This window comes from Parambassis ranga, chromosome 15, assembly GCF_900634625.1.
Source record: "Parambassis ranga chromosome 15, fParRan2.1, whole genome shotgun sequence".
NCBI lineage: Eukaryota > Metazoa > Chordata > Actinopteri > Ambassidae > Parambassis > Parambassis ranga.
This window is the reverse complement of record NC_041035.1, coordinates 9,399,550-9,412,490: the sequence shown is the minus strand read 5'-3', so window position 1 is coordinate 9,412,490 and position 12,941 is coordinate 9,399,550. Positions and strand designations below refer to the sequence as shown.

General features: G+C 40.7%; 2 protein-coding genes across 2 annotated transcripts; one reads left to right on the top strand and one right to left on the bottom strand.

The window, feature by feature from the left end:
• Window positions 1-2,063: 2,063 nt before the first annotated feature.
• Window positions 2,064-8,780, top strand: LOC114446880 (max-interacting protein 1-like). Its single transcript, XM_028422754.1, has 6 exons — window positions 2,064-2,421; window positions 3,400-3,502; window positions 3,615-3,644; window positions 4,905-5,019; window positions 6,696-6,867; window positions 6,957-8,780. Exons 1-6 carry the CDS (start codon window positions 2,193-2,195, stop codon window positions 7,118-7,120), a joined length of 813 nt encoding a protein of 270 aa, XP_028278555.1. The 5' UTR covers window positions 2,064-2,192; the 3' UTR covers window positions 7,121-8,780.
• A 647-nt stretch (window positions 8,781-9,427) lies between these two features.
• smndc1 (survival motor neuron domain containing 1) lies at window positions 9,428-12,928 on the bottom strand. The gene is made up of 6 exons (XM_028422755.1): window positions 12,776-12,928; window positions 12,325-12,444; window positions 11,543-11,685; window positions 11,136-11,297; window positions 10,697-10,850; window positions 9,428-10,055 (listed from the first exon to the last, which is right to left on the bottom strand). Exons 2-6 carry the CDS (start codon window positions 12,442-12,444, stop codon window positions 9,918-9,920), a joined length of 717 nt encoding a protein of 238 aa, XP_028278556.1. The 5' UTR covers window positions 12,776-12,928; the 3' UTR covers window positions 9,428-9,917.
• Window positions 12,929-12,941: the final 13 nt, after the last annotated feature.

Below are 12,941 nucleotides of genomic sequence, written 5' to 3'. Positions count from 1 at the left end.
GCCGAGATATATTATCATAACTGTTCTCTTCGGGTTTTCTAATGCATTTTGCCGGAAAGCTTTCTTGGCAAAGCTACTTACACAGGCTCACCCTTTTCTAAAAAAGAAAAGCAGTTCCTGTAAAACAAAGCACCCTGTTCAGTAATAATTGACCGTGTGAAGCTGTATAATCAGTCTTCAGCCATGATATGAATGGGCGTTGTCATGGTAATCCACTGAGAGAGGGGCTGTGGAGACAAAGAGAGGATTTGGTGTCTCCAACAGGTGTTCGTGTTGGGGGAGTGATCCCAACAGGATCTATACCTACACCACCCCCAAACCAAACACACACACACACGCCTCCTATGGGATGACATATGGAGAGAAGGGTGATGTAAGAAGGCAGAGCAAATATGGATTTAAGTGAACACAGAAAAAGCCAAATTACAAGTAAGAGAAAAGATTGGCAAAGCTGAGCTCTTCTACATCATCAGTGCTAAGGAGATGAGACGAGCAGGTGACACATGTCTGGCCCACTGGATTGTTCTGTTGTGACCTCAGGGCAAAGTTCATCTATTGTCTTAAAACAACAGGACACCCAGAGGACAATGCATTATCTGAGACCATTATTTTAACAGACCACCGGCATGTCCTCGACAGCCAGACAAGCACACCAACAGAGAGGCAGACAGATCTAAAAAGCCTCTGATGTGTGAAACTACAGTGGGATGTTTGCCACCTTCTTTCATTTATACACACTAACACTGCAGCACTGTGTGACTCTGCCTCCTCTGTGACAGCCGAGCCACTGGTGTAATCCTCAGGCTTTTCAGATTACTCCAGTTGGGGTCACATTCTACACCAACCTACTGCGGGTCAGCTTTCCACGCTGTCACTATCGGTGCGCAGCACACACAGTCGCTCTGCACACAAGCCTCACAGCACAGATGAACCTTTTCCTGGTGAAATACTGTCACACGCACACACACAGAACAACACGTCTGTTTGTCCTCTGCGCATCGGCAGCAGTAGATCTGAGTTGACATTAAAAATATTCCTGGATATGTGCACAGCTAAAAAAGCCTAAAAGAAATTGAAAAGGGAGAGAGAAACATAGAATGTATTTGTCATTTGTGTGTTTGTTCCGTAGCACAGATCAGGGCTGTCTGTGTGACAGGCCTCATCAGGCAGCGTAAATAGACTATGGAAGGGTGTATACTCTCTCACAGGCGTCCGTTACAGGCCTGGCCACATCTGCAGCGGGCCAGCCATCTGCACCCATTGTCTCAGAGGCACAACACAGCTCTGCACGCATGGCTGGCCTCGTAAAGGCAGTCCCTCTCCCCTCTGTTCTCCTCCATCCCTCACAGTGTGTGTGTGTGTGTGGGGGGGGGGGGTGACTTCTTAATCTCTCAAATGAGGACAGCAGAAGTCAGGGGACCATCATGCTTGAAGAAAAATGAATTTCAAGTTTTACAAACAATTGACAACACATGGTAAAGTAAGGTCATTATTGACCTCTTTTGTGTGCTAAGCTGAAAGGGCCACTGGGGTCAGAATTGGTTTGTAAACACAATTTCACAAGCTTACTAGTTGTTATCTCTGTGAGAGTGCCAAGGGGCCGAGGTAACAAGGAAAAGCCATGACAGCAAAAAATAATACGCTGTGTGTGAAATCATGTCTTTAGCGACACAAAGCCCCGAGTGATTACATATTTATACCTGAGCTCGACACTGGCAGCTGTCCCTGCTATCCAAGTCGAACTATTGATCAGACCCAGCACTGTCTCGACTGCCATGCAATCTTAATGGTCTTTCACTTTCAAAGTCTGATCACATGCATTTAGGGATAACCCTGAAAGGAAGAGGATTTGTCATAATGATTGTCAATAAAGCAGTTTATTGCAAATGAAAGCAGGTATTATATTATAATGTCACTGGGTATGAGTGTGTTGTTTGTTGCTCTCCAGCAGTATTGATAATGAGGATTTATTATGGCACAGTTCACAATGAATGCTATGTGCATGCGTTAGTGGGAGGGATTATCCACCAAGTAGGGCAAGTGGCTGAGGCTAAGGACTGCAATTCCATCCAGCCTAGTTCATTTCAGTCATCCGCTCAGTGCACTGACGGGACAAGGAGAGCAATTCCAGCGCTGCTTATTTGTCAAAGCTCCCCCTCAGAAAAAGCCTAAAGTAAAACAAACAAAAAAAAATGGTAAAGTACATGCGACAGCACAGCGAGCTGAAAGCAGAAGAGGTCCTGTCGGAGTCTGATGCGTCCATGGACCAGCAGGATCTCGGAGAGATGTCCGACTATTCTTTCAGCGACGTTTTATACTCCAAATGTTCCGCAATGGACCAAATCGGCACTTTTATGAAGAACGTACAAGTGCTGCTCGATGCAGCCAATTACATTGAAAATATCGAGAAGAACAACGGAAGTAAGTAACCACGGGGCTGTAGGGGATATTAACACGTAATGCGCCGAGCAGACAACAATAGAAGGCGAAGGCGACAAAAGACGCGCAGCGGACAGATGAAGTGGCCCCGACAGCAGCCGACGACGGCTCACCTGCTGCTGGAAAACTGCAGTCTAACCAGCCTCACTCGTACAAAACATAATCATTTGAAAAGAAGTCGAAAAACTGCTTTAATGTGGAAGCCAGGAAGTGATGAGACTGCTTTTATTGCAACAATATAGCCTGCAGCTATCCGCTCCTATTAAAACTGGTCTTTATGGCAGGCTGATTGGACGCACAATGCAATACATTATTGTAAAGAGGCTTGCAGGTGTGCGCATTTCATTCATACGTGTAGACGTTTGACGCTCGAGACTCCCAGTTTCCTGTTAAATATATGTTATTTAATCTCAATCTCATTTCAAGATTATGCCCCTATTATCCCCCTGCATTTAAAGCCCATCGTGCAAACTCAAGAACACGATTTGCACGTTGTTTCCTCTACAATTTCCTAATTCTTAGTCCAGCTATGCTTTTCTCGGCCAGCCGCTGCTTCCTTGTATGTGTTGTTCACATGGTTTCCACATGGAACAAATTGCAAAGTTTTCATTGGTCGGCACACATGTTCCCAGCGCGAGAGTCACCGCGGATAACCAATCACACGCAAGGTGTTGTGCCTGACCTCATATGTTACTGGGAAGGAGGGATCATGGGATCTGTAGGCGTATTTAAAAGCAAAAGTATAGGAGGACATAAATGCTACAAAAAAGCATGTTTGGGGGGGGGGGGGGGGGGGGGTTATTCTGGATTATTGTGATTAAACAGAGATTATGACAGATGACAAATTGCAGCCCTACATTGTTGTGTAGTGATAACCATGTTAAGAATGTATAGCAATCAAGTAAATCCAGCCTTTAAATGTGTTAAAAACAAAATCCTCTTTATCTGCTTCATCACCAGAATGTGAGCATGGATATGCTTCAACATACCCTGCAAACCAGATTACACATCAACAGAAACAGCGCAAATTCAAGAACAGGAAGCTGGATAATATTCACACAAGGTAGGTTAATGTCATGTGACACAGATTGTATAATGTGTTGTATTTTACAGTATGAGTGTGACAGTTTTTGATGTGTGTGACAGTTTTGTTTATATGTTTATTATTTCAACAGGTCAGCACACAATGAACTGGAAAAGAATAGGTGAGTACAAACAGGCTGAAGAGGTACATTTACATGCATGTTGATAAAAAAAACGACTACACTGACGAAGACCAAGATGGCAAGATGACCACATCCAACTTACTTCAGTCAATATATGCATAACAAGTTGTCAGTGTGGACATGCATATGAGGAAGATGACACATGCTTCAAACTGCTGTGTCAGAGTTTATCTGCAGAGCCTGCAGCCTCAAAATGGAGCTTCAGGCTAATAAACCAAAAGACTTCTCCATTCAGCCATGTTTGCATATCTCCGTCACATGCTAAACATGTGAGCCATACCAAAACTGCACTGCAGGCCTATAATTTAAACATATATTAGCGTTGCAAATCAATAACGTGAAAATTCTCCTGATTGCACTGTGCATTTTGCAAGGCAAATAAAAAGGGGCATGTGATGCACGCTTTGTAGCCGTGCTGGTCCTAAAGGACATGCAGACATTTCCCCAGTCAGCAAACGGGAACCGTCTGTTTCCAGACAACAGGGCTCCTTCCTGAGAGATTCTCAGCTGCAAAACTAACAGCAGCTTGCCTCTATTGCTTCAGGACAAGACGACCTCTGCTTTGAGCAGCAAACAAATGTCAGGACACATTTATCCTAAAATTAAATGCCCAGCCATGTGTGTCAGAATCTTACTATAAACCGTAAAGAAAAAAGGGGGCTGTCTCCAAGACGCAGTTCATACTGGATTATTTTTTTACATCATAAAATGGTGGCTAATACAGAGAGAGGAGATGACATCATAACTTGACCTACATTTTACTCCCTTATTTGAAAGGATAGTGACTGTCCTTTGCCAGTTTCTGTATTCATTCAGACTAGAGGCTTTGGTGGATCAGAAACACAATATCAGGCTGAGCTCAGCAGATTTTAAATCTAGGGCCAGACAGATCCATATGTAATTGTAAAAGAGGAGTCAGATGGCCAGGCTAATGAACAAAATGGATAAACAGATAAAGTGCCTGAATACCTTGACAGTTAGATTCGCTCATCGCAGACAGATGCATCATGATACAATTGATCAGGACCAATCAAATATTTGTTCAACTATTACAGTGCAAATCAGATTGGATAGGGAGATAATAATATAATCTCACATGATCAGGATCAGTGCAGAGGAGGAAATGACAGTGTTTCAATTCATCTTTCAGTTTTCTGTCACATATAATTGCTGAGTTGAATAATGCACATTAATCCAGTCATGCTGATGCCTTTTGTGATTGCGTCTTTTTTTTCACAGACGAGCACATCTCCGCCTGTGTTTAGAGAGGTTGAAGTCTCTCATTCCTCTGGGACCAGACTGCAGTCGGCACACCACATTGGGACTGCTCAACAAGGCCAAAGCACATATCAAGGTGTGGTAATCTAAGGTTATGGCACACTTGTAGGATTGAGAGATAATGTCTGCGAGTCTCTGTTTTAAAACATTTGCAAATGTATTTCAGACCACCTAAATACTCATGTGTTTATGGTGCAACAATGTGCAGCCATTAGTGATCATAGACTTTAGCTATTTGCACAAACCTGATGTCAGTGCATGCAAAAGACAGTCTGTCCCTACATTTTTAATTAAGAGATATCTAGTTGCTCATTTGAATAAAAGGTGTCATGCTGTAGTACAACAGAGAAAGACTTCAAAGGAAACCTCATTTGTGCTGTGGAGTACAAATGAGGACATGTCCATCCAGCAGTATCACAGGGCAGCCTCACACTGTCTGCAGAGAGCTCGTTTTTAGGTACATTAGTAGCTAAGTTGCTGCTAAAATACTAAAACATGTTGATGACTCATCTTGCACTGGGAGGTGTTTAGTTTTGTGTCCAATAGAATATTTTTATTTGTCTCTTTTTCACTAGCAGCACTGCAATAGGCAGTGCCGGCTCAGGCCATTCTGGGTGACCAATCAGAGCAGACGGAGCTTTTTCTTGCTTAAGGGGGTGGATGTGTGCTCCGTAGCACCATGATTTTAGCAGAAACACATAAGTTTGTGGTAAAAAAGTAGCAATTTCATGGGAAGTGAGCAACTTCAGGCACTTTGACATTGAGTGTCAGGACATCACAGCTGCTGCTTGGTTATTGCCGTTTTTTAAAATGTCCTTTATTCTTTAGTCTTTGATTACACTACATGTGAGAACAGCATAGTATAGAATAGTATAGATGGTAGAGGAACATGCTCTGAAAACTCCATAACTTTGACTGATTCATTTTGAGTCAGATCAATACTTTGGGGAAAATGATCATTTTAGCCCTGTCTGTGCAGGCCCCAGCATCAGGTAACAGTTAAGGAATCACTGAGGGATGCAATATGAAAGCAATCCTGGCAGCAGTCTGTGGGAGTTTCTCACAGTGGGGGATAATGGGTGAGGTACCTGTGATGTCAGATGTTGACTTTAGACTTGCCTGTTTTAAGTCCAGGAAATGTGGCTATGAATGCTGCTGTATTGTATTTTTGGAAAGAGTGTGAGAAGGTGGAGCGTATGCAGTCAGTAGGAAACTCACAAACTTTGTATTGTGGTACAGGAAAAGCAACAATAAGTGTCGTCATGTTTACAGATCATAGCTGTACAGAAATAGTTACCCACTTTTTTTCAATCTAATGTGATGATTGTCATGGAGTGACTGGATTTTGCTTAGGTTCATAGTGCATCTCCAGCTTTGGTTATCTGCTCCTGCTAAAAGCAGGACAGGATGGCCTTTGTATACTGAATCAATTGTCTGTCTTTTCCATCTTTTGCCTCCATCCACCTCACACAGACACCAGCTATTCCTCAAGAACACAAACAGTAACTTGCTGTGCTTGTTTGAATAATTTACAAGAAGGAGGGGGGCATCACTTTGACAGCAGCAAAAACGACTTATTACCATCACATCAGTGCATATGTGAGAAGCTCAACCTGGCTTCATGCTTATAGTTAGACCAGCCAGATAGGTTAAATACCAACTGTGCCAGTTGAGAGCTGTGCACTTTGTCTACATAACCTTTCAGTTGCTGCATAGCTATAATACATTTAACATTTATACATGCCACTTCAGAAACTTGAAGAGGTGGACCGGAGGAGTCTGCACCAGCTGGAGATTCTAGAGAGGGAGCAGAGGCACCTGCAGAGGCAGCTAGCTCAGCTGCAGACTCATGGAGAGAGGGAGAGGGTTCGCACAGACAGCCTGGACTCTCGCATGGACTCTGATCGCTCAGAGTCTGACAGAGGTTAGTGTGCACATTTAAACCTTAACCAGTTTCAAATATTGCAAGTGATTTGAAGTTTTAATCTAGATATTTGTTTTGTATTTCAACAGAAGAGATTGAAATTGACGTGGAAAGCACTGAGTTCTCCCATGGAGAAATGGACAGTGTAAGCACCAGTGGTGCAAGTGACCTGGATGACCACAGCAGCCGGCAGAGCTCAGCCAGCGATGAGGGCTACTCCACTTGCAGTCTAAAAGTGGCCTTCTCTGCTTAAACCAGCACCAGCCTATACTTTCACTTCAGCTGCAGTCTTTAATGGCTTTTCCCTTTCAAAGTACCAGCCTTCCGCTCCAACCCCTTCTTACAGTTTAGGAAGAACTACCCTGAATCCCACCTTTTACCTGATAAACAAAACATCTACACAAACCAACAACCAGCCTTAAGTTTAAACTCTGTCTAAAAGTTAAAAACGGTTTCCGAAAGCCAAGACGTAAAAAATCTCTGGCAATATTCAGTTTTTAACATTCTCCAATCATCCAAATGACCCTTTACCAGCTCCATCAGTGTAAAACACTGAAAGGGAAATCCTACCTTTAGTCAAGCTGATCCTCCTGAAACCAGCAAAACACAAAAAACCCAATACCAGCTAGAATCTCACCATTGGGAAGATACGCTCTATTTGCCTTGTATGAAAACATTGCTCTATTTCTTTGGATAGCATATCCAGACAGCACTTCTTGTCAGTCTACAAGCCAGTGGCAAGGGCTACAATGTCTGCATTCCAAAATGTTTATCACATTTATAATAACATCTGCTTTAGGACCCCACACGACCATCCCTAATCCATGTGGCGTCCCTCTTCTGTCATATCCAAACAGGTGGTGTAGCCCACCATTATTATACTAATTTATTTTGCATATGATTATAGTATTTATTTTTGGTATATTTAATTATACTGTAGCTAGGTCTTGGTCATGCTTGAATGGGAAAAAAATGGTTGTTCAAAAATTTTTTGTTGTTGTTTTTAATGTTTACTAAATTAACATGTTGTAAAAATCCCCACACATGCAGTGCTATAAGGTTAAAGCATTACTTAGTGGCGTTTTGTTCACACTTTGCGCAAACTCAATTTAGACAGTAATAAGCTACCCTGCACTTGTCCAAGCACAAGCTCAAGCAATAATGCATCTAGTTTTATTTAAAAAAAAAAACGTTGGCTGATTTTGGCACATTATTCTGTCCGTCCAACTCCAAATTACACAGATATTCCACTCTGCAGTAGTAGGATCAACTGCGAATAATCAGCAGTAAAATGATTGTAATTGACTTTAAACAATATGGTGCATGTGTGTATTGAATGTAGCCTTTCTAATCATGTTGTAATGTGCTTTGGATTGACAAGTCTTATAAACACGTCTGTAGCATGAACTACATAAACACTACAGAACACTGGTTTTGGTATATACTTGTTTAATACTGTATCTTTTTGTATTGTAGCAGAAAATGTTCTTTTAAATTTGGAGACTTCTTGATGATATTTAAATGTTGTTTTGACACAAAGAATTGCACTGCTGACCTATTTAAATCCATGAAACCAAAAAAGAAGACATTTCAATATGAATATTTCTCTGCATTCTTCCAACTCATAAGTAGATCTCCACCAAATTGTGTCTTAACATGGTTATACGACTCTTGCACAAAGTTCCTTGTTACAGGTCTTTTATTCCCCCCCTCCCAGTGTTTGGGAAAACTATAAAATGCACTATGACAAACACTTTTGTTAAGGAATATGTTAAAGCACAGCCCAGAATGTTTTTCTTGTGCTTAATCAGTCATCCAAGGTGACTTTTTTGCAAAACATGTGCTGCTGGTCCCCTGCTAATACTTTGCTACAGTTCCTGGAAACTATCCCTGGAATCTTAATAAAACTCTACACGCTGACATAATCCAATGTTTTTTTTTTAAATGTGTATTGATGTTCAAACAAATCACATTTCTTCTGTCTTAACTACACAGGCATCACATTATAATTACACATGTATTTTACATATTGTGATTTTAAAAGTTGAACACAGCTGATGGAAAATTGGTTACATGATGTAATGGTAAATCTCTCTACTGCCACCTACAGCACCTGACAGCACCACAACAATAGTGACATAAGACTGGTCAATTTAAAACATAGAAGTTGAGTATTTTTAATCACCCGTAGAAAGTATACTCTAAAATCATTACACATAATCTAAAATGTTGACAGTCAAGCCAAATGGCCTGTAACTCCTGTACATTAAAGGAAGCTGAGAGAGCCGAAGAGCCGAAAGCCACCATGTGGACCTTAACACTTTATCAGTGCCACGGTCTGACTGTCTTCAAGCCATGCCGCATTGATGCCTGCCCCAAGCTTTTGAGTGTATAAAATATTTTTGAGGTAGACAAACTAATCAGCAACATTTTATACAAAACCAGGCTGATGTAGTTTATGTAATGAATACAGAATGTGAAAGTTTTCATTTCTTACATAATTAATCACATCATTCTAACTTTGACATGCAACATAAGTTAAATAAGTGGAAGCAAATCATTAAAAACTGACAACAAAAATGTTTATTTCACTGATATATATACAGAAATTAAAACATAAATTCAGCCATATCAAATCAAAACAATTTTACTGTTCAGACTGTCCGACAATATGTCAGTGTTTAAATTTCAGCCTCAAACGTACACACCAAATCTACAAGGTCAATATACATCTTGGCAGGTATGTGGCCTCAGTCTAACCTGGTGACGAACAGCAAACTGTGCTTTTCTAAAACACTACTTCCTGTTTTTACATAACAGGTGACCTTGTTCTGATGCAGGGAAAATCCTGTTTGTATATAGATCCTTTGTCGCGCCTACATAATATATAAGAAAACTACAACAATATTTCAAACACTGATGTGCAGGCAATTACTTTCAAATCTTTCTTTACTTGAGAAACTTGATTCATGTATTCATTCATGTATTAACACAATTGAAAGCACCGATACATTTAGTATACAGTGCGCTTATATACACAATATATGAGGTCATTGTGGCATTAGATGTCTGACATTGTATTTGGATGTGTCGTGGTACTGGGTCATTGGTTTGTCGGCAATACCACATGTTCCCACTCCCACCTTTCCATTGACACTCTCTGGAGATGCAAATATGCTCCTTTTTACCTACAAAAGACAGAAACCCCTCCATTAGTGGTTAGAATTATACAGCAATATTTTATATTACTATACAGAGTGTTGCATACTTAATTATAACTGCTCATAAAAATCCAAAAGAGCCATGGTTTATATGTCTGTGATCTGTAAAATTATAGATTTCTAAAGTAATTGTTGCTGTGAAATAAGTACCACTGTTGTTCTCGGTTGCCATGGTAATGGAAAGTGCTCCCTGCTGATCTGCGATGCCCATCTCATCGTCGGTGTAAAAAACCAGGTGAAGCAGATGAATTCAGAGCTTGCCATAATCCCAGGAGGGTTAACAAAATAACTCCAACTGCTGGACAATGGTGTAAACAGGGCGTGCAAAGTAAAGTTGCGAGCGGCGTGGGAGTGATGGATGGCACACTGCGAGCACACCGTTACTAAGACTGGGAGGCAGCGCTGGTCGAATGTAATTGAGACTGTGCCTGTGCCTAATCTGGTGCGCCTCATGGTCACAAAAATATGGTACTACAATGACTGGCTTGTGAGACATTACTGTATGTATAAAGTAATACAAGTCACACAAACAATCTATCTAATGTAATACAATGTATCCTTAGTGTGTGTGGCGCATGTTTCACAGCACTCCTCTCCATAAAACTTACCTGTCCTTTCTTGTTCTTTGAGTAGGCTTTATTATTGAACTGTTGCCACTTTGACTTTTGGTCCTCCCTCTCTTGCTCCAGCTCCTTCATCCTCTGTACTTTCTTCTGGGCTTTCTTCTTCTTATACTCTCTCTGCTCTGCTATTTGTTCTTTTCTAGAAAGACAGCAAAGAAAAAAACAATAACAAATCCTGCCCACTTTGTACGAATACATTTACAAAAACACTGGATAAACACAGGTACGGGTTATAAATCATAAAAAAAAAAATCATGAATAGATAACAGGTATTGTAAACATCAACTGTTTTAGAATACAATATATGACATGGTACCAAGCGATCACAATTTAGAAAAACATTTTAAAACAGCAAACACAAAGGTGCTCATTCATTAGTTTCAGAACAGAATGGATGAATGTGAGTTAGTAAGTTTGTTCATACTTTGATTTTTGCTTTAGGTTCCCATCTTCAGTTAAAAGCGTCCCTTCCTCTATTACTTTGAGGTTCTGTAGAGGAATCACTTCAGCATTCCCGTATCCACTGAAGGTCACAGCTGCGGTGCCATTCTCTCGATCTATCTCCTCAATCTCAGCTTCATACACCCTGCCAAAAAATCACGTCTGTAAGCAGGTGAGTATGAGCCAACGACTCAAGCTCTACTTAAGAAGCTGTGTACATAAGTTTATTTTACGTTTATATCTGTAATGTGTATCTACAAAACATTATTAGAACAACTAAAATGAATGGTCAGAACTAACTGAAGGCCTGCAAACAAAGAACCACACTGCTATAATAACAGTATACCGTCACGTGTGAGGTTTTCATTTAAAGAGTGTGGCGACACTTACCCTCCATCATTACTCCAAACAGCCAAGCACCTGTCTCCCACACTCCAGCCAAGCTTCTGGGGAACTGCTTTTGTGCCACTGGTGTTGGGTACACTCTCAGCAGGCTGTGAGCTCAGAAGATCTTTTGTCAAGTCAATGACTTCCTGCAAAAAAAACATAACCAAAGCCTCGGGTCAGAAGAGGCTATTTCCCACAAGTATGCTAGCTAGAAAAGGTAAAAATGGTTGAATGATAAACTTAGAGAAGATTGAAGCAAGGCGTCTGGACTTGTAGAGTTTTCTTGAAGACGTTTCACTGCTCATCCAAGCAGCTTCATCAGTTCTAACTGTTTGGTGGGGAAACATGGTTTATATGTGGTTACAGACCTATGTGGGTGGGTCTGGGTAAAAAAACTTAAGGTCCAGACGCCTTGCTTCAATCTTCTCTACGTATGATGACCTGGATGACTGAGAATCTTCATCACCATGTTGAATGATAACGTTTTTCAGCTGGAATTGGACATACTACTCAGTAAAGAGTTAATTGTGTCAAACTGTTCTTTGAAACTCTTGAGATACAGTGTGGTGACACAAGAAACCTAAAACAATTTAACAGTTCATTTAAATGTAGAAAACGGAGAATTTTACTATTTGATCACGTTCAAAGTGATGCTATTTTTGAATACATATTGTATATGTACATAACACGAATGCTTTCATACAAATCCAGAAGTAAGAAACATTCTTTAATGCCGTGTAAACATAACCGTACATACTGTACGTAATTCACAAATACACACCAACCTGTAAATCTTTCTGCAGTTTAAGAAGGTCTTCATTGTCCTGGTCGGTCGATAAGGCAACTTCTACTTGTTGCAGTTGAGCTTTGTAGTTGCTCAGTTGTTTCATTAAGTCCTCCGACATCTGTGCGTTGACAAAAAGGCAAATATTACCTCGAGAAAATGGCTAGGCTAGGCACATTAGCACAAGCTAATTGGTAAACATCGCGTTAGCCAGCTAGGATAGCTTAGCTTTAAAATAACCTCGCAAATTACAAATGTATTTTGCTTTAATATGCAAACTCTGGACAATACAGAACGTTTACACCGTGTAATAAGCACAAAATTAGGATAACATAAGCCAAAATTATTATCAAGAAGCCTTGGCCCATTCGTCGACGCAAACTGAACGTGCGAAGGCTAATGCTAGCAGCAAATAGTAAATGAAACAACATCAGATTAATAAGTGATCTTACCTTTTTTATCGTTACTGGTCGACAAATATATCAAGTATTCAAATTTTAACTGGATAATTTTTCAAAACGACTGCTTAAAAGAAAGAACAGTATTCGCTCCGTCCTCCCGTATGTCAACCGGAAGTCCGTAAAAGGGTTTCTCGCGATGACATGGCGAATCGCGTCA